The sequence below is a fragment of the Bos indicus genome, chromosome 19 (assembly GCF_029378745.1).
Source record: "Bos indicus isolate NIAB-ARS_2022 breed Sahiwal x Tharparkar chromosome 19, NIAB-ARS_B.indTharparkar_mat_pri_1.0, whole genome shotgun sequence".
NCBI lineage: Eukaryota > Metazoa > Chordata > Mammalia > Artiodactyla > Bovidae > Bos > Bos indicus.
The window spans coordinates 36,689,089-36,709,173 of record NC_091778.1 but is presented as its reverse complement, the minus strand read 5'-3'; the positions used below and the strand labels follow the sequence as shown (position 1 = coordinate 36,709,173).

The 20,085-nt window shown below is 39.2% G+C and overlaps 1 protein-coding gene across 2 annotated transcripts in view; it reads left to right on the top strand.

Moving 5' to 3' along the window:
- UTP18 (UTP18 small subunit processome component) overlaps nucleotides 1-20,085 on the top strand; it is a 58,326-nt gene that overhangs the window by 27,098 nt on the left and 11,143 nt on the right. Inside the window, exons 10-11 of one of the 2 annotated variants that reach the window (XM_070773263.1) lie at nucleotides 11,135-11,258; nucleotides 12,190-12,317. In XM_070773263.1, coding sequence (XP_070629364.1) covers nucleotides 11,135-11,258; nucleotides 12,190-12,317 — 252 coding nt within the window. The remainder of the gene's footprint in view (nucleotides 1-11,134; nucleotides 11,259-12,189; nucleotides 12,318-20,085) is intronic. The other variant, XM_019981218.2, reaches the window with a different exon arrangement.

Below are 20,085 nucleotides of genomic sequence, written 5' to 3'. Positions count from 1 at the left end.
GAATCACTATTTCTTTTCCTTTAGCCCCCTTTCACTTGGATACTGTTTGGAATTTTCTTCACTACTGACTGAAAACAGTTCTGATCTCATCCTGATATTTCTATAATACTGTTTTTTTTATTAATTTATTTTTTATTGAAGGATAATTGCTTTACAGAATTTTGTTGTTTTCTGTCAAACCTCAACATGAATCAGCCATTGGTATACATATATCCCCGCCCTTTTGAACCTCCCACCCCAGCCCACCCTTCTCTGTTGATACAGAGCCCCTGTTTGAGTTTCCTGAGCACTACCGCAAATTCCTGTTGGCTATCTATTTTAAATATGGTACTGTAAGTTTCCATGTTATTTTTTCCATACATCTATCTCACCCTCTCCTCCCCTCTCACCATATCCATAAGTCTATTCTCTATGTCTGTTTCTCCTTTGCTGCCCTGTAAATAAATTCAGTACCATTTTTCTAGATTCCGTATATGTGCATTAGAATACAATATCTTTCTTTTTCTGACTTTCTTCACTCTGTATAATAAGTTCTTTTCTAGGTGCATCCATCTCATTAGAACTGACTCAAATGTGTCCCTTTTAATGGCTGAGTAATATTCCATTGTGTATATGTAACAATTTCTTTATCCGCTGCAGTGAACAGTGGGATACATGTGTCTTTTTCAGTTTTGGTTTCCTCAGGGTATATGCCTAGGAGTGGGATTGCTGGGTCGTACGGTGGTTTTAGTCCTAGTTTTTAAAGGAATCTCCATACCATATTACGTAGTGGCTGTATCAGTTTACATTCCCACAGTATGCAAGAACAGTGCGAGAACTCTTGCCAACAGTGTGAGAACGTTCCCTTTTCTCCGCACCCTCTCCAGCATTATTGTTTGTAGGCTTTGATGATGGCCATTCTGATCAGTGTGAGGTGGTATCTCATTGTAGTTTTGCTTTGCAGTTCTCTCATAATGAGTGATGTTGAGCATCTTTTCATGTGTGTGTTAGCTATCTGTATGTCTTCTTTGGAGAAATGTCTGTTCAGGTCTTTTTTCCACTTTTTGATTGGGTTGTTTGTTTTTCTGGTATTGGGTTGTATGAGCTGCATGTATATTTTGGAAATTGATCCTTTGTCATTTCATTTGCTGCTATTTTCTCCCATTCTGAGGGTTGTCTCTTCACCTTGCTTATAGTTTCCTTTGCTGTGCAAAAGCTTTTAAGTTTAATCAGGTCCCATTTGTTTATTTGTGTTTTTATTTCCATTATTCTAGGAGGTGGGTCATAGAGGATCTTGCTTTGATTTACTTCATCAAGTGTTCTGCCTGTGTTTTCCTCTAAGACTGCTTCAGCTATTTGGGGTCTTCTGTGTTTCCATATGAATTGTGAAAATTTTTGTTCTACTTCTGTGAAAAATGTCATTGGTAATGTGATAGGGATCACACTGAATCCGTAAATTGCTTTTGGTAGTATAGTCATTTTAACAATATTGACTCTTCCTACCCAGGAACATGGAATATCTCTCCATCTGTTTATGTCATCTTTGATTTCTTTCATCACTGTCTAATAATTTACTGTGTACAGTTCTTTTGTCTCCTTCAGTTCAGTTCAGTTGCTGAGTCGTGTCCGACTCTTTGCGACCCCATGAATTGCAGCACACCCGGCCTCCCTGTCCATCACCAACTCCCAGAATTCACTCAGACTCACGTCCATCAAGTCAGTGATGCCATCCAGCCATCTCATCCTCTGTCATCCCCTTCTCCTCCAGCCCCCAATCCCTCCCAGCATCAGAGTCTTTTTCCAATGAGTCAACTCTTCACATGAGGTGGCCAAAATACTGGAGTTTCAGCTTCAGCATCATTCCTTCCAAAGAAATCCCAGGGCTGATCTCCTTCAGAATGGACTGGTTGGATCTCCTTGCAGTCCAAGGGACTCTCAAGAGTCTTCTCCAACACCACAGTTCAAAAGCATCAATTCTTCGGCGCTCAGCCTTCTTCACAGTCCAACTCTCACATCCATACATGACCACAGGAAAAACCATAGCCTTGACTAGATGGACCTTTGTTGGCAAAGTAATGTCTCTGCTTTTGAATATGCTATCTAGGTTGGACGTAACTTTCCTTCCAAGGTGTAAGCGTCTTTTAATTTCATGGCTGCAGTCACCATCTGCAGTGATTTTGGAGCCCCCAAAAATAAAGTCTGACACTGTTTCCACTGTTTCCCCATCTATTTCCCATGAAGTGATGGCACCAGATGCCATGATCTTCATTTTCTGAATGTTGAGCTTTAAGCCAACTTTTTCACTCTCCACTTTCACTTTCATCAAGAGGCTTTTTAGTTCCTCCTCACTTTCTGCCATAAGGGTGGTGTCATCTGCATATCTGAGGTTATTGATATTTCTCCCAGCAATCTTGATTCCAGCTTGTGTTTTTTCCAGTCCAGCATTTCTCATGATGTACTCTGCATATAAGTTAAATAAGCAGGGTGACAGTATACAGCCTTGACGTACTCTTTTTCCTATTTGGAACCAGTCTGTTGTTCCATGTCCAGTTCTAACTGTTGCTTCCTGACCTGCATATAGGTTTCTCAAGAGGCAGATCAGGTGGTCTGGTATTCCCATCTCTTTCAGAATTTCCCACAGTTTATTGTGATCCACACAGTCAAAGGCTTTGGCATAGTCAATAAAGCAGAAATAGATGTTTTTCTGGAACTCTTTTGCTTTTTCCATGATCTAGCGGATGTTGGCAATTTGATCTCTGGTTCCTCTGCCTTTTCTAAAACCAGCTTGAACATCAGGAAGTTCACGGTTCACATATTGCTGAAGCCTGGCTTGGAGAATTTTGAGCATTACTTTACCAGCATGTGAGATGAGTGCAATTGTGCAGTAGTTTGAGCATTCTTTGGCATTGCCTTTCTTTGGGATCGGAATAAAAACTGACCTTTTCCAGTCCTGTGGCCACTGCTGAGTTTTCCAAATTTGCTGGCATGTTGAGCGCAGCACTTTCACAGCATCATCTTTCAGGATTTGAAATAGCTCAACTGGAATTCCATCACCTCCATTAGCTTTGTTCGTAGTGATGCTTTCTAAGGCCCACTTGACTTCACATTCCAGGATGTCTGGCTCTAGGTCAGTGATCACACCATCATGATTATCTGGGATGTGAAGATCTTTTTTTCTTGCCATCTCTTCTTAATATCTTCTGCTTCTGTTAGGTCCATACCATTTCTGTCCTTTATTGAGCCCATCTTTGCATGGAATGTTCCCTTGGTATCTCTAATTTTCTTGAAGAGATCTCTAGTCTTTCCCATTCTGTTGTTTTCCTCTGTTTCTTTGCATTGATCTCTGAGGAAGGCTTTCTTATCTCTCCTTGCTATTCTTTGGAACTCTGCATTCAGATGCTTATATCTTTCCTTTTCTCCTTTGTTTTTCGCTTCTCTTCTTTTCACAGCTATTTGTAAAGCCTCCCCAGACAGCCATTTTGCTTTTTTGCATTTCTTTTCCATGGGGATGGTCTTGATCCCTGTTTCCTGTACAGTGTCACGAACCTCATTCCGTAGTTCATCAGGCACTCTATTTATCAGATCTAGGGCCTTAAATCTATTTCTCACTTCCACTGTTTAATCATAAGGGATGTGATTTTGGTCATACCCGAATGGTCTAGTGGTTTTCCCTATTTTGTGTCCTTAGGTTAGTTTATTCCTAGATATTTAATTCTTTTTTTGTTGCAGTGGTGAGTGGGATTGATTTCTTAATTTCTATTTTTGATATTTCATTGTTAGTGTATAGAAATGCAAGTGATTTCTGTGTATTGATTTTGTATCCTGCAACTTTGTTAAATTCACTAATTAGCTCTAGTAATTTTCTGATACTATCTTTAGGGTATTCTATATACAGTATCATCTCATCTACAAACAGAGCTTTACTTCTTCTTTTCCAATCTGGATTCCTTTTATTTTCTTCTCTGATTGCTGTAGCTAGACTTCTAGAACTATGTTAAATAATAGTGGTGAAAGTGGACACCCTTGTCTTGTTCCTTATCTTAGGAGGAATGCTTTCAGTTTTTCACCTTTGAGAATAATGTTTGCTGTAGACTTATCATATGTTGAGGTAGGTTCCTTCTATGCCCATCTTTTAAAGTTTTAATCATAAATGGGTGCTGAATTTTGTCAAAGACTTTTTCTGCATCTATTGAGATTATCATATGGTTTCTATCTTTCAATTTGTTAATATGGTGTATCACATTGATTTGCATACATTGAAGAATCCTTGCTTCCCTGGAATAAACCCAACTTGATCATGGTGTATGAGCTTTTTGACATGTTGCTGAATTCTGTTTGCTAAAATTTTGTTGAGAATTTTTGCATCTGTGTTCATCAGTGATACTGGCTTGTAGTTTTCTTTCTTTGTGTTTGGTTTTTGTATCAGGGTGACGGTGGCCTCGTAGAATGAGTTTGGAAGTGTTTCTTGCTCTGCGATTTTTTGAGAGAGTTTTAGAAGGATAGGCATTGGCTCTTCTCTAAATGTTTGATAGAATTCTCCTGTGAAGCCATATGGTCCTGGGCTTTTGTTTTTTTGGGAGATTTTTGATCACAGCTTCAATTTCACGGCTTGTAATTGGGTTGTTCGTAATTGGGTTGTTTCTATGTCTTCCTAGTTCAGTCTTGGAAGGTTCAACTTTTCTAAGAATCTGTCCATTTCTTCCAGGTTATCCATTTTATTGCCATAAAATTGTTCATAATAGTCTCTTATAATCCTTTGTATTTCTGCATTGTCTGTTATAACCTCTCCTTTTTCATTTCTAATTTTGTTGATTTGATTCTTCTCTTTTTTCTTGACGAGTCTGGTTAAAGGTTTGTCAATTTTGTTTATCTTCTCAAAGAACCAGCTTTTAGTTTTATTAATCTGTACTATTATGTCTTTCATTACTTTTTCATTTATTTCTGCTCTGATCTTTACAATTTCTTTCCTTTGGGGTGTTTTTTGTTCTTTTTCCGGTTGTTTTAGGTGTAAAGCTGGGTTGTCTATTTGATGTTTTTCTCGTTTCTTAAGATAGGATTGTATTGCTATAAACTCCCCTCTTAGAACTGCTTTTGCTGCATCCCATAGGTTTTGAGTTGTTGTGGCTTCCCTGTCATTTATTTCTAGAAATTTTTTTATTTCCCTTTTGATTTCTTCTGTAACCTGTTGGTTATTTAGAAACGTATTGTTTACTCTCCATATGTTTGTGTTTCTCACAGTTTTTTTCTTGTACTTGATACCTAGTCTCATAGCATTGCAGTCAGAGAAGATGCTTGATACTTCAATATTCTTAAATTTGCTGAGGTTTGATTTGTGACCCAAGATGTGGTCTGTCCTGGAGAATGTTCCATGTGCACATGAGAAGGTGTGTTCTTCTGCATTTGGATGGACTATCCTGAAGATATCAATGAGATCCATCTCATCTAATGTATCATTTAAGACTTGTGTTTCCTTATTAATTTTCTGTATTGATGATCTGTCCTTTAGTGTGAGTGGGGTGTTTTAGTCTGCTACTATTACTGTGTTACTGTCAGTTTCTCCTTTTATGTGTGTTAGTGTTTGTTTTATGTATTGAGGTGCTCCTATGTTGGGTGCATAGATATTTACAGTTTTTATGTCTTCCTCTTGAATTGATCCTTTAATCATTATGAGGTGTCCTTCCTTATCTCTTGTAAGCGTCTTTATTTTGTCTGTTTGTCTGATATGAGGATTGCTACTCCAGTCTTCTTTTACTTCCCATTTGCATGGAATATAGTTTTCCATCCTCTCACTTTCAGTCTGTTTGTGTCTTTAGGTCTGAAGTGGGTTTCTTGTAGACAGCATATATATGGGTCTTGTTTTTATATCCATTCAGCCAGTCTCTGTCTTTTGGTTGGAGCATTTAATCCATTTACATTTAAAATAATTATTGATATATATGTTCCTATTGTCATTTTCTCAATTGTTTGGGGTTGATTTTGTAGATCTTTTTTCTTCTCTTGTATTTCTTTCCTATAAGTCCCTTTAACATTTGTTGTAAAGCTGGTTTGGTGGTACTGAATTCTCTTAACTTTTGCTTCTCAGAAAAGCTTTGTATTTCTCCGTCAATTCTGAATGAAATCCTTGCCGGGTACAGTAATCTTGATTGTTGAATTTTCTCTTTCAGTACTTTAAATATATACTGCCATTCCCTTCTGGCCTGCAGTTTTTGCTGAAAGATCTGCTGTTAAGTGTACGGGGTTTCCCCATATGTTGCTTGTTGCTTCTCCCTTGCTGCTTTTAATATTATTTCTTTGTGTTTAGTATTTGTTAGTTTAATTAGTATGTGTCTTGGTGTGTTTCTCCTTGGGTTTATCCTGTATGGGACTCTCTGCCTTTTGGACTTGATTGACTATTTCCTTTTTGATGTTGGGGAAATTTTCAACTATAATCTCTTCAAAAATTTTTTTGTACCTTTTGTTTTTCTCTTCTTCTCCTGGGACCCCCTATAATTCGATGTTGCTGCGTTTGGTATTGTCCCAGAGGTCACTGTTCTTTTCATTCTTTTTACTTTATTCTGCTCTTGAGAAGTTATTGCCACCATTTTATCTTCCAACTCACTGATTTGTTCTGCTTCGGATATTCTGCTATTGATTTCTTCTAGAGTATTTGTAATCTCAGTATTTGTGTTGTTTGTCTCTGCTTATTCTTTAATTCTTCTAGGTCTTTGTTAATTGATTCTTTCATTTTCTCCATTTTTGTTTTCAAGCTTTTTGATCATCTTTACTAGCATTATTCTGAATTCTTTTTCAGGTAGTTTGCCTATTTCCTCTTCGTTTATTTGGACTTTTGTGTTTTCGTTTGTTCATTTATGTAGTATTTATCTGCCTTTTCATTATTATTATTTTTTAACATTGTGTTTGAGGTCTCCTTTTCCAGCCTTCAAGGTTGAATTCTTTCTTCCTTTTGGTTTCTGCCCTCTAGGGCTGGTCCAGTCGTCTGTGTAAGCTTCCTGTAAGGTGAGATTTGTGCTGAGTCTTTGTTTTTCCTCTGATGGGCAAGGCTGAGTGAGGTGGTAATCCTGTCTGCTGATGATTGGGCTTGTATTTTTGTTTAGCTTGTTGTTTAGATTAGTTGTCCTGTATAGGTCTTGTATTCAAGTGGTTTCCTTTGTGGGAGTTCTCATATTTGATACTCCCTAGGGTTAGTTCTCTGGTAGTCTAAGGTCTTGGAGTCAGTACTTCCACTCCAAAGGTTCAAGGCTTTATCTCTGGGCAGAAACAAAGATTCCACAAGTGGTTTGTTATGGCATTGTGAGATTAAAATAAATATCCAAAACCAAGAAACCAAAGATGAAAGTGCAAGTCGCTCAGTTGTGTCTGACTCTTTGCAACCCTTTCATCTTTATAGTCTATGGAATTCTCTAGGCCAGAACACTGGAGTGGGTAGCCTTTCCCTTCTCCAGGGGATCTTCCCAACACAAGGATCAAACCCAGGTCTCCCACACTGCAGGTGGATTTTTTACCAGCTGAGCCACAAGGGAAACCTGAGAATACTAGAGTGGGTAGCCTATCCCTTCTCCAGCAGATCTTCCCAACCCAGAAATCAAAGGGGTTTCCTGCATTGCAGGTGGACTCTTTACCAGCTGAGCCACAGGGACCCCAGACAAATGGCAGTTATAAAATCAGGCAAATAATCATTGAAATAATGGAATATGCATATACACCCATAAGTATATACACCCATAAGCCCAGTCAAAACAGTCCAACAAAAATAAAGCACAGTAGATTGACCTGGTGAACAAAGGAGATCTGCCCGTTAAGAAGACTAACTAAAACACAAACTGGAAAACAAAGCACAGTGCCAGGTGGGGAATAAAACAGAGAAAATAAAATTTATGTTTAGAGGAAAGGTAAGAATGAAAAGAAAGAATAGATATGCAAAGTTAAATAGAGGTAGATAAAGAAGATTTATATACATTAAAGATTAACTGCAAGGGGAAAAGAAGAGTAGGAAAGGCAAACAAAAGAGTAAATGTAGAAAAAATAATAATAGATTTTAAAAGTTAAAATTGAAAAAAGAAAACAAAAAAGGAAAACTCCACAGAACTGCAAAAGCCCAACATAGAGGCAGAGGTTTGTAACAGCAATAACAGTTGTGACTGAGAAAAAAAAGAATCAAAAGCCTAATTAGATTTTATAGTGCCAGTAAAATCGACAACTCCAGCCAAGGTGGGGGGTGGAAATGGAAGGAAAAAAAAAAACCCAAAAGAATCTATAGAACAAGTCCAGACATAAAAATAATAAATGTTTTTCATGAGTCACTGCTGTCAGAGTCCTTTCTCTCGCTGGGAGTCACAGTCCACCTTACCTCCCTAGGATGCCCTCCAATGCTGGACTTGCTGTGGGGCAGCTCAGATTCTAATTTGGTCCTACTCCTGTGTGTCCTTGCCTCCAATACCCACAGCTGTCAGAACCAGTGCATCTTCTTTAGTAGGAGCTCTCAATGTCCTTTGATATATTCCATAGACATAGAGTCTGCCTAGTTGATCTTGTGGATTTAATCTGCAGCTTGTACAGCTGGTGGGAAGGTTTTGGGTCTTCCTGCTGTACTGCCTGTGGGTTTCACTTGTGGTTTTATTACCACCTCTCATGTGGGTCATCCAATGGGGTTTGCTCCTGAGGCTTCCCTTCCCTTGAGGACTTGGGTGTGCCCCTGTGAGGGCCAGGTGTGAAGGTGGTGCAGCTGCTTGGGTTGCAGGGGTTCTGGCAGCACCAGGTACTCAGGGGAGTTGGCAGCTAGGGCAGCAGGAAATACAGTGCTCTAGAAGGGTATGGCAGCAAGTATTGGCTGATATGCTCCAGTATCCTTGCCTGGAGAACCCCCTTGACGGAGAAGCCTGGCAGGCCACAGCCTACAGGGTCGCAGAGTCTGACATGACTGAAGTGACCCTGAGCGCATAGATGCAATGCTTTTTTGCCTGTGGCAGCTCTGCCCGTGTGGAGAGTTGAGCGTGAAGGTGATGCAGCAGCTTGGCTTGTGGGGACCCTGGCAGTGCCAAGTGTGCAGGGACAAGACTCCCTCTGCTGCAGGATTTATGGCTCTATCATCTTCCTAACCCAGGAATTGAACCTTGCAGCTCCCACATTGTAGGAGCCACCAGGGAAGCCTAAACAGCATCTATTTTCCCTATTAATTAATTAATATGCTAGGTTTTTTGAGGAGTAAGGAATAAATATTGATACAGAGGAGTAATGTTCCTAGCGAAATTGTCCTTGGATCCTGGGAGAGTCAGAGTTTGGGAGAAGAGTTAAAGGGTCAGCAGAGGTACTAAGATTTAGTTATATGAATTGGATATAGATATTATGAATTGGATATAGATATTAAATATTTACACAGTATGATGGTCTTACCATAAGAAAGTTACCATAAGAAAGTTCCTAAAATTAGAGAAGGAGTAATCAAAAGTTGAGCCTTGGTAAGTTAGGGAATTGCCTGTATTTTGATTGGTATTCTCTCCCTTCCCTTTTTTTCCTTTCCTCCTTATATAAGAAGTGATTTATGTGATTAGCATCATGTTGTTTGTATTACCTTATTTTATGTATATGAAGAGTATTTTGATAGGATTGTTGAAGAAAGAGTTCACCTTTTATCTTTTCAACTTAACTGCTTCTTTCATTTTGTTTTCTGCTGGATTAGTTATTGCTTCCTTTGCCTTAAGTCATCCATCAACTTATGACCATCTAATACTCTTGCTTTCTAGATGGTCTTCCTGCCCTTCATCCCTTCCCTTCCCATTTTAGTCTGTTACTAGCAAATTTTTAAACATCTTTCTTTACTGTACCATGACTCTACAGACAAACATACAGGCTTTAAAATTTGTACCTATTAAAATTTTTCCTAAATACATATTGTAAATCTAAACCCTTATGTCAGCCTGGGAAAGTTTGTTAACAAAATAGTTGAAACAGTGAGATTCATTGAATTCTCATTGAAAGAATAGTAGTATAGAAGGATGAACATTAGAGCGATAATCACAGTAAAGAGAGAAAATAGACGAGTGAGAGGCTACTTTTGAGATGCATATAGGGTCATTATACAGATCTATAATGGGTCTGAGGAAGAGGGTGATCATCAATATGGAATATATAGGAGAGAGAAGAAAGAATAAGGACAGATTTTGGTTGTTAGATGACTATTTCTACCATGAAAATGTGTTTTCATCAGATTTATTATCCCCTTATTCTCCCTTCTCTAAACTATTTGTGCTAATTACCCAGAATTGTAAAGTTCAATTCACTTCAGTCGCTCAGTCATGTCTGACTCTTTGCAACTCCATGGACTGCAGCATGCTAGGCTTCCCTGTCCATCACCAACTCCTGGAGCCTGCTCAAACTCATGTCTGTCGAATTGGTGATGCCATCCAACCATCTCATCTTCTGGTCGTCCCCTTCTCCTCCTGCCTTCAATCTTTCCCAGCATCAGGGTCTTTTCCAGGAAGCCATTTCTTCGCATCAGGTGGCCAAAGTATTGGAGCTTCAGCATCAGTCCTTCCAATGAACATTCAGGGCTGATTTCCTAGGATTGACTGGTTTGATCTCCTTGCAGTCCAAGGGACTCGCAAGAGTCTTCTCCAACACCAGAGTTCAAAAGCATACCTCCTAGGAATTGTACACACATCCTTAATTATATCCTGTTAGTCTAGACCAGTCATCCTTCACTTCTTCTTCCTCCTCTTGACGTCATCAGTATCATCATCAGTTTGGTGTCCAAATCACCTGGCCTTACATATTAGGTACTCTAATACCTATTGATAGATGTTGGAAAACCTGTGCTTGTGGATATTTTGGTTTTTTTCAAATTTTGCTATAGTAATTTATCTGAGTGAAATGTAGGAACTTTTCTAAAAGGTCAACTCAAGCCAAGAGTTTGTGATTTTTCACTCTAAACCTAAAGATACTATTTATTAGTGACTAATGGGATATAGTTTTATATATATGAAAATGTATACAAGAAACATTTTTTAGGCCAGTTTTCTAGACCTAGGACATTTACAGGTCTTCTTAGTAACTTGTACTATTAAAAAGGAACTAAGAATGAATTCAGTTATCTTTCAAGTCTAAAACAAAGTTAACCACCACCCCCCCCCAACCCTTTTTTTTTTTTTGGCTCTTTCAGGGGATGGGGAAGTTTATGTTTGGGATGTGAACTCTAGAAAGTGCCTTAACAGATTTGTTGATGAAGGCAGCTTATATGGATTAAGCATTGCCACATCTAGGAATGGACAGTATGTGGCTTGTGGGTAAGTAAACAGAGGTTCTGGTAACCTTTAATCACCTTTTGCTAATGAAAAAATATTAAAGAATATACGAGATGGTACCCGAGTAGTTCTGTTTATAAAGTGTTTAGTGATATGAAATTATAAACCCAGGTCTTTTACATTTTATTGTCTTAAAAAGATTTTCTAATATTTGTGTTTAATAATATTGATGGCAGTTTTTCAGCTCTTTAGCAAAGAAAATACTGGACTACCGTCTTGTGTGCATGCATCCTAAGTCACTTCAGAACCTATGGACAGTGGCCCTCCAGGCTCCTCTGTCCATGGAATTCTCCAGCCAAGAATACTGGAGTGGGTTGCCAGGCCCTCCTCCAGAGGATCTTCCCAACCCAGGGATCAAACCTGTGTCTCTTGTGTCTCCTGCACTGGCAGGCAGGTTCTTTACTACTAGTGCCACCTGGGAAACCCAGACGCCCTTATTATGTTACAGTACTTTTTTCTCTTATGTTTGGAATATTTGTTTAAGTCTTAAAGATACTTAAAAATATATGTTCTTTCATCTAGCTATGTGGTATGAACCAGTAACATGTTTTTACTGTTGTTAGTATTATAGAGATCTTGAAAGTATTATCTAGAACATGTTATTGTGTCCTTGCTGAGAGAAATGGTTATTACACTGGGGAAAAGATGGCTTTATTGTCCTATTTGATTTTAAAGATGCAGGGTAGGAGAAGGAGGTGTTGGGATACTTACCTGTAATGCTAAATGATTTTACCACCAAATCACTAATCAGCAACTTTAATTTTAGAACTTCCAGAAGTTGATCTTTATGACTGTTAGATTAAACAAAATTGATCCATAAAGAGTTTTCATTCAGATTCTCCCTTGTTGGGCAGTCCGGTGGGTCCAGCAGCATAGCTTACTTACCACTTTTTCTTTACCACCTCCTTCAAAGGCTAAAATTGGGGAAACTGCCTATAAATATCTGTCACCATTTGGATATTGGTCAGCAGCTACCTTGTAGCCTTGGAAGAAATGACAGTAGAACCAGGCTGTGGCGCTCGGAGGCCAGGCTAACATCAGGTGAGTCTGACGTAGGTAGGGGGACAGCCTGAGCCCAGCGCTTGCTAGAGCAGTATGCTCTATGGCAGCAGTGTATGATTAGCAAGTCTTTTGAGACTAAAGCTCCTTTAAAATGTAGACTGGGAGTAAAATTATAAGTAATTTTAAGCAGACCTGCTTTACCTTTGTGTAAGACAAAAACTGCACAAACATAACCATCACTCAGATTTGTGAAGTTAATCTTTTTCTGGTTTTTGCCTCTCTTTTTTTGGTATTACTTTTTATTAATCCCCTTTGACAGGCCCAGAGAGGAAAGAATCTAATATTAGCCACTTAAACTCATTTGATTTTAATTGCCTGTCAGTGTAATTGAATTCTGATGTGCTTGGTCAAAGACCATTTCTAGGTTTTTATTGTTAAACCTGTAAAGAAAGGCCTTAACCCTTCTTAGAGGAGTTTCTCATGTAGAGGGAAGAGTTATTGGTGGTACAGTCAGAGCAGAGGTAGGAGAAACTGAACTCACTTAGCTGGTTGACTGGCTGCTGCTTCCCTTCCTCCCAACTCCCTCTCTTCCTCTCTTGATCTCAAAATTTGTCTGATAGTGTCCATTAACTCTTTTCAGTGTCCTGGGTTAAAGTGGATGCTTTCGATTTACAGCTTTGCTCTGATAGGGATATAGGAAACTCAGAATATTGTAAATAGAGGTCTTTTATTTTATAGTGCCTTTTTTTTAAATGGCTTTGGTTAATGTAAGGATTGCTACAACTCATGTTGTTTGATTTCCAGTTCTGTGGTCTTTCCACAATGCCACCCCCTAAGTATTTTGATTTTATTTTAAAAGAATACTGAAAATTCAGGACTGTAGAGAATTAGAAAATTTGTTATGATTTAGGGCCTGGAATTAATAGTTCTTTATTTCAGTGTTTTCTCATTGAACATATAAAATGGGTTTCATTTTGCTTCATCTAGAGATTCTTTAGGACATGTGTGCTTTATAATGCAAGAAAAGCCTGTTTTATTCAGTGATAATGCTTTTGCTTCAGTTTCCTCATTCATAAAACATTTATTGGGCGTTGAGCTGGGGATTGTGAGATAGAACAATACATTTTCACCTTTTCATAGTTTATGATCTCATGTGGGGACATATGTTCATGTATCGGTATTCACAAGGTGAGCCATCAAGCCATCACAAGGGCTGCAGTTTAGATACAGTATTTCAATTTTAAAAGCCTTAGGAATGGTGAAGGCTGTTATAGTTGGAATGTCTGAAAGGGGTTTTGTGGGATATTGGCACTTGAGCTGGGCATTTTGAGGGCCAGTTGGAATTCAGAGAAAGGTATTGCAGATAGTGGAGAAAGGATGAGAGAATTCAGGTTTGTGTTCTGAGAGGAGTATGGATGGGATGATTCTTAAGTGGGGTGGGGGCGTAGGCTACAAAGGTAGAGAAGCAGGCAGGCAGAGAAGTCTTTTATGCTGTGCTGAATAATATGGACATTATATTAAATGGAAAGTGGAACCATTAAAGATTTTTAAGCAAAGAATCATGATGATAATTGAAATTTAGGGTTTGAAGTAGATAATTCTCATAGCCTTTAGATGGGGAATAGAGGTGCAGGTGGATGAGCCTTGAGGTCATTGCAGTAATCCAGGCCTTGAGTAATAAGGATGGGAATGGGAATAGGTAGATAGGTAAATGATGCTTTCAGTGTATGTCCTAACTGCTTAGAAAATTGGGATGAGAGAGGAGGAGTGACATTCTCAGGCTCCAGGCCAAGACAGTCAGTAGAGTAGAGTTGTCCATGGAATGAGGGTGGATGCGGGATGGAGGCAGGTCAGAGATAGGTTCACAGGGCAGTGTTAATAGGCAGTTAGAAGTGAGTGGAGTTAGATTAAAGGCAGTCATTTGATGGTCCATGGGAGGAAATGAGATGAGAGAGACACTAGAGCTAGGCTGATCTGGCTAATTGCCATCATTCTTGTTTGGGAAGATTTTTCTCTACTAGGACATTTGTGGTTGCTGATCTGCTAATGGATAGGCTGTTCTTGATTTAGGAACCTACTTCTAGTCCAGTCAGCTGTGATTGGGGGGTGGAAGGGTGACAGTCATGTCTATTTTTTTAGTTAGGAGTTCAGTGATGAGAGCTCCCTTCTCCCTTTGTTCTTGTTTTTCCTCTTATGATACCTGGTTTTTATTTTTTTGCCTTGTCATTGTTGCTATTTGTTTGTTTTGAACCTACTATCTCCCTTCCCCAGCTCATGTCTCACTTACCTTTTCCACAAAGCTTCACTAGAGCAACTTCAGTTCATACTGATTTTTCCTTTCTTTGAGGTTCTGGATCACATATAGAGAGTTTAGCTTATGTTCTCTTATATTTCTGAGTATTTCTTAACAGTCTTTTTTTTCCCTGGGATTAAATTCTTTCTGTTCTTCTGTATTCCTGTGACAGTTCGCATTGTTGTTGCTAGGTCGTGTCCATCTCTTTGTGACACCATGACCTGTAGCATGCCAGGCTCCTCTGTCCTCCAGTGTTTCCTGGAGTTTGCTCACATTCATGTCCCTTGAGCCAGTGTGATGCTATCTAACCATCTCATCCTCTGCCACTCCCTTCTCCTTTTGCCTTCAATCTTTCCTAGCATCAAGGTCTTTTCCAATGGATCTTTGCAGGAATCTTTCCCAATGGATCTTTGCATCAGGTGGCCACAGTATTGGAGCATCAGCTTCAACATCAATCCTTCCAATGAATATTCAGGGTTGATTTTTTTTAGGATTGACTGATCTGATCTCTTTGCAGTACAAGGGACTCTCAAGAGTCTTCTCCAGCACCACAATTCAAAAGCTTCAGTTTTTCGGTTTTAGCCTTCTTTATGGTCCAGCTCTCAGTATCCATATATGACTACTGGAAAAACCATAGCTTTGATCATATGGAACTTTGTCATCATAGTGATGTCTGCTTTTTAATATGCTGTCTAGGTTTGTCATAACTTTCTTTCCAAGGAGCAAGCGTCTTTTAATTTCATGGCTGCAGTCACTTCCCACAGTGATTTTGGAGCCCAAGGAAATAAAACCTGTCGCTGCTTCCACTTTTCCCCCTTCTATTTACCATGAAGTAAGGGGATTGGATGCCATGATCTTAGTTTTTTGAATGTTGAATTTCAAGCCACACTTTTTGCTTTCCTCCTTTACCTTCATCAAGGGACTCTTTAGTTCCTCTTCACTTTCTGCCTTTAAGAATAGTATCATATGCATATCTGAGTTTGTTATTTCTCCTGTCAATCTTGATTCCAGCTTGTGATTTATCCCGCCCAGCATTTTGCGTATGCATATAAGTGAAATAAGCAGGGTGAGAATAGGTTTGACATACTCCTTTCCCAGTTTTGAACCAGTCCCTTGTTCCATGTCCAGTTCTAACTGTTGTTTCTTGACCCACATACAGGTTTTTCAGGAGACAAGTAATGTGGTTTGGTATTCCCATCTCTCTTAAGAATTGTCCCAATGTTATGATCACATAGTCAGAGGCTACAGTATAGTCAATGAAGCAACAGTAGATTTTTTTCTGAAACTCCCTTCCTTTCTCCATGATCCAACGAATGTTGGAAATTTGATCTCTGGTTCTTCTGCTGCTTTGAAACCCAGCTTGTACATCAGGAAGTTCTCTGTTCAGTTTTCATACTGCTGGTTATGTGGATATCATTAAATATTCTTAGTTGCATATTAGGATCAGTTATATCGTAGCACAAATACCACTGTAAATTTCCATATATTAAGATGATTAACTCATGCCATTTTTGTCCCACACATCTAAGCAATAATCACATAAGAATTCTTGGGGTAGGGGCTTCCCTGGTGGCTCAGTGTTAAAGAATCTGCTTGTCAGTGCAGGAGACTAGGGTTCAATCCCTGATCTGGGAAGAGCCCACATACCACAGGGCAACCAGGTCTGTGCACCACAGCTATTGAGTGAGAGCTTTACAGGCAGGAAGGCCAGAGGAAATAGGCTGCAAGTGTCAGACATATTTTACCTCTCTCTTAAGCAGCAGGAGGAAGCAAACAAGTGTTAGGTTTTTTTCCCCTTCTCTATACAAATTTAAAAGGAGGTTTCTCTTAAAATTCTATGTTGCCATGATGACACTTGGCTCCACCTGAACTTAACTTTTCTCAAACCTTGAGCTAGCCAATGTGTTTTTCTTACGGAAATGTTTTTCTTAAGCTATGTTAATGAACTGTGTATTTACCCTAGACTCTTGTCTTTCCTCAAGTCAGTTCTGCTTGAGACTCAGAACCAGGGCTCAACAAACCTGTATGTTTTACTGATACATTGTTCTCCTAATCTATGTTAATGAAACTATATACTTACTTGGACGCCTGCCTTTCTTCAAGATAAATGTCAATCGTTTTATGGCTCCAGATGACTCACCTGGTGCCAGTGTTATCTCAAAATGCATGTTGGGAGTGAGGGGCCTGGTGCCACTCTGAATTTTGAGACATCTCCTTTCTCTAATTAACAACTTGCTGATAGGTATGTAGTGAAAGTGAAGTTGCTCAGTCATGTCTGACTCTTTGTGACCCCTTGGACTGTAGCCTACCAGGCTCCTCTATCCATGGGGTTTTCCAGGCAAGAGTACTGGAGTGGGTTGCCATTTTCTTCTCCAGGGGATCTTCCCGACCCAGGGATTGAACCCTGGTTTCCTGCATTGTAGGCAGACGCTTTACCATCTGAGCCACCAGGGAAGTATAGGTATATAACGTTCAGCTAAAGATAGGTATATAACATCTGGCTAAAGACTAGCAAGGGGGCACTCTTTCTGCCTTTCTCTATCTCTTTTACACTTTAATAAAACTTTATTACACAAGAAGTTTGTTAGCGTTCAAGCCTTGTCACTGGCCCCGGATTGAACTCCTCTTCTCCAGAGGCCAAGAATCACAGCATCTTTCATGGCTCAGCAACAACCTGTCATGAGCCTGCGACTATAAGCTGCAACTACTGAAGCTCACATCCTGGAGCCCATGCTCTGCAACAGGAGAAAGCCACCACAATGCGAAACTCACACACAGCAATTGGCGGGTAGCCCCTGCTCCCCGCAACTAAAGAAAAGCCCTTGCAGGAGGGAAGACCCAGCAGAGCCAAAAATAAATAAATATATTTTTTAAAAAAGAATTCCTCAGAATAATGATAGTAAAGATGATCCAAAATCTTGAAAACAAAGTGGAGGTTACAGGTAAATAGATTAGAGACAAGGATTGAGAAGATGCAAGAAATGTTTGACAAGGACCTAGAAGAAATAAAGAGTCAATAATGAATAATGCAATAACTGAGATTGAAAGCACTCTGGAGGGAAACAATAGAATAACTGAGACAGAAGATAGGATAAGTGAGGTGGAAGATGGAATGGTGGAAATAAATGAAGCAGAGAGGAAAAAAAGAAACAAGAATTAAATGAGGACAACCTCAGAGACCTCTAGGACAATGTTAAATGCCCCAACATTCAAATCATAGTAGTCCCAGAAGAAGAAGACAAAAAGAAGGGGCATGAGAAAACATTTGAGGAGATAATAGTTGAAAACTTCCCTAAAATGGGAAAGGAAATAGCCACCCAAGTCCAAAAAACTCAGAGAGTCCCAAACAGGATAAACCCAACGCAAAACACCCCAAGACACTTATTAATCAAACTAACGAGGTTAATAAACACAAAGAGCAGATATTAAAAGCAGCAAGGGAAAAGCAACAAATAACACAAAAGGGGATCCCCTTTTAAGGATAACAGCTGATCTTTCAAAAGAACCTCTTCAGGCCAGAAGGGAATGGCAGGACATACAGTGATGAAAGAGAAAAACCTATAACCCAGATTACTATACCCAGCACGGATCTCATTCAAATATGAAGGAGACAGACAAGCAAAAGCTGAGAGAATTGAGCACCACCAAACCAGCTCTTCAACAAATGCTAAAGGATCTCCTCTAGACTGGAAACACAGGAAAAGGTTTATAAACTCAAACCCAAAACAACAAAGTAAATGGCAACAGGATCATACTTACCAGTAATTACCTTAAATGTAAATAGGTTGAATGCCCCAACCAAAAGACAAAGACTGGCTGAATGGATACGAAAACAAGACCTCTATATATGCTGTCTACAAGAGACCCACCTGAAACCAAGGGACACATACAGACTGAAAGTGAAGGGCTGGAAAAATATTTCATGCAAATAGAGACCAAAAGAAAACAGGAGTAGCAATACTCTTATCAGATAAAATAGACTTTGAACTAAAGGTCATAAAAAGAGACAAAGAAGGACACTACATAATCATCAAAGGATCAATCCAAGAAGATATAACAATTAGAAATATATATGCATCCAAGTCGGAGAAGGCAGTGGCAACCACTCCAGTACTCTTGCCTAGAAAATCCCATGGATGGAGGAGCCTGGTAGGCTGTAGTCCATGGGCTCTCGAAGAGTTGGACACGACTGAGTGACTTCACTTTCACTTTTCACTTTCCTGCTTTGGAGAAGGAAATGGCAACCCACTCCAGTGTTCTTGCCTGGAGAATCCCAGGGATGGGGGAGCCTGGTGGGCTGCCGTCTATGGGGTCGCACTGAGTCGGACATGACTGAAGCGACTGAGCAGCAGCAGCATGCATCCAAGTTAGGAACACCTCAAGATGTAAGGCAAATGCTAACAAGTATGAAAGGGGAAATTAACAGTAACACAATAGTAGTGGGAGACTTTAATACCCCACTCACACCTATGGATAGATCAACCAAACAGCAAATTAGAAAGGAAACACAAATTTTACATGATACAATGGGCCAGTTAGACCTAATTGATATCTCTAGGGCATTTCACCCCAAAACAATGAATTTCACATTTTTCTCAAGTGCACACGGGACATTGTCCAAGATAGATCCCATCCTGGGCCATAAATCTAGCCTTAGTAAATTCAAAAAAAGTAAAATCATTTCAAGCATCTTTTCTGATCACAGTGTGGTAAGATTAGATGTCAACTACAGGAAAAAAGCTATTAAAAACACAGACATATGGAGGCTAAATAACATGCTTCTGAATCACCAACAAATCATGGAAGAAATCAAAAAGGAAATTAAAACATGCATAGAAACAAATGAAAATGAAAGCACAACTGAAAATCTATGGGATTCAGTAAAAGCAGTGCTAAGTTCATAGCATTACAAGCTTACCTCAAGAAACAAGAGAAAAATCAAATTAACCTAACTTTACACCTAAAGCAACTAGAAAAAGAAGAAATGAAGAACCCCAGGGTTAGTAGAAGTAAAGAAATCATAAAAATTAGGGCAGAAATATAAAGAAACAAAGGAGACTCTACCAAAAATCAGCAAAACTAAAAGCTGGTTCTCTGAGAAGATAAATAAAACAGACAAACCATTAGCCAGACTCATCAAGAAAAAGAAGAATCAAATCAACAGAATTAGAAATGAAAATGGAATATCACAACAGACAACACACAACAACAGACAGAGGATTGTAAGAGACCACTCTCAGCAACTATATGCCAGTAAAACGGACAGCTTGGAAGAAATGAACAAATTCTTAGAAAATTATAGCCTTCCAAAAATGAATCAGGAAGAAATAGAAAATCTTAAGAGACCCCATCACAAGCACGGATATAGAAGCTGTAATCAAAAATCATCCAACAAACGGAAGACCAGGAACAGATGGCTTCACAGGTGAATTCTACAAGAGCTAACATTTATCCAACTCACACTCTTCCAGAAAATTTCAGAGGAAGGTAAACTCCCAAGCTTATTCTGTGAGA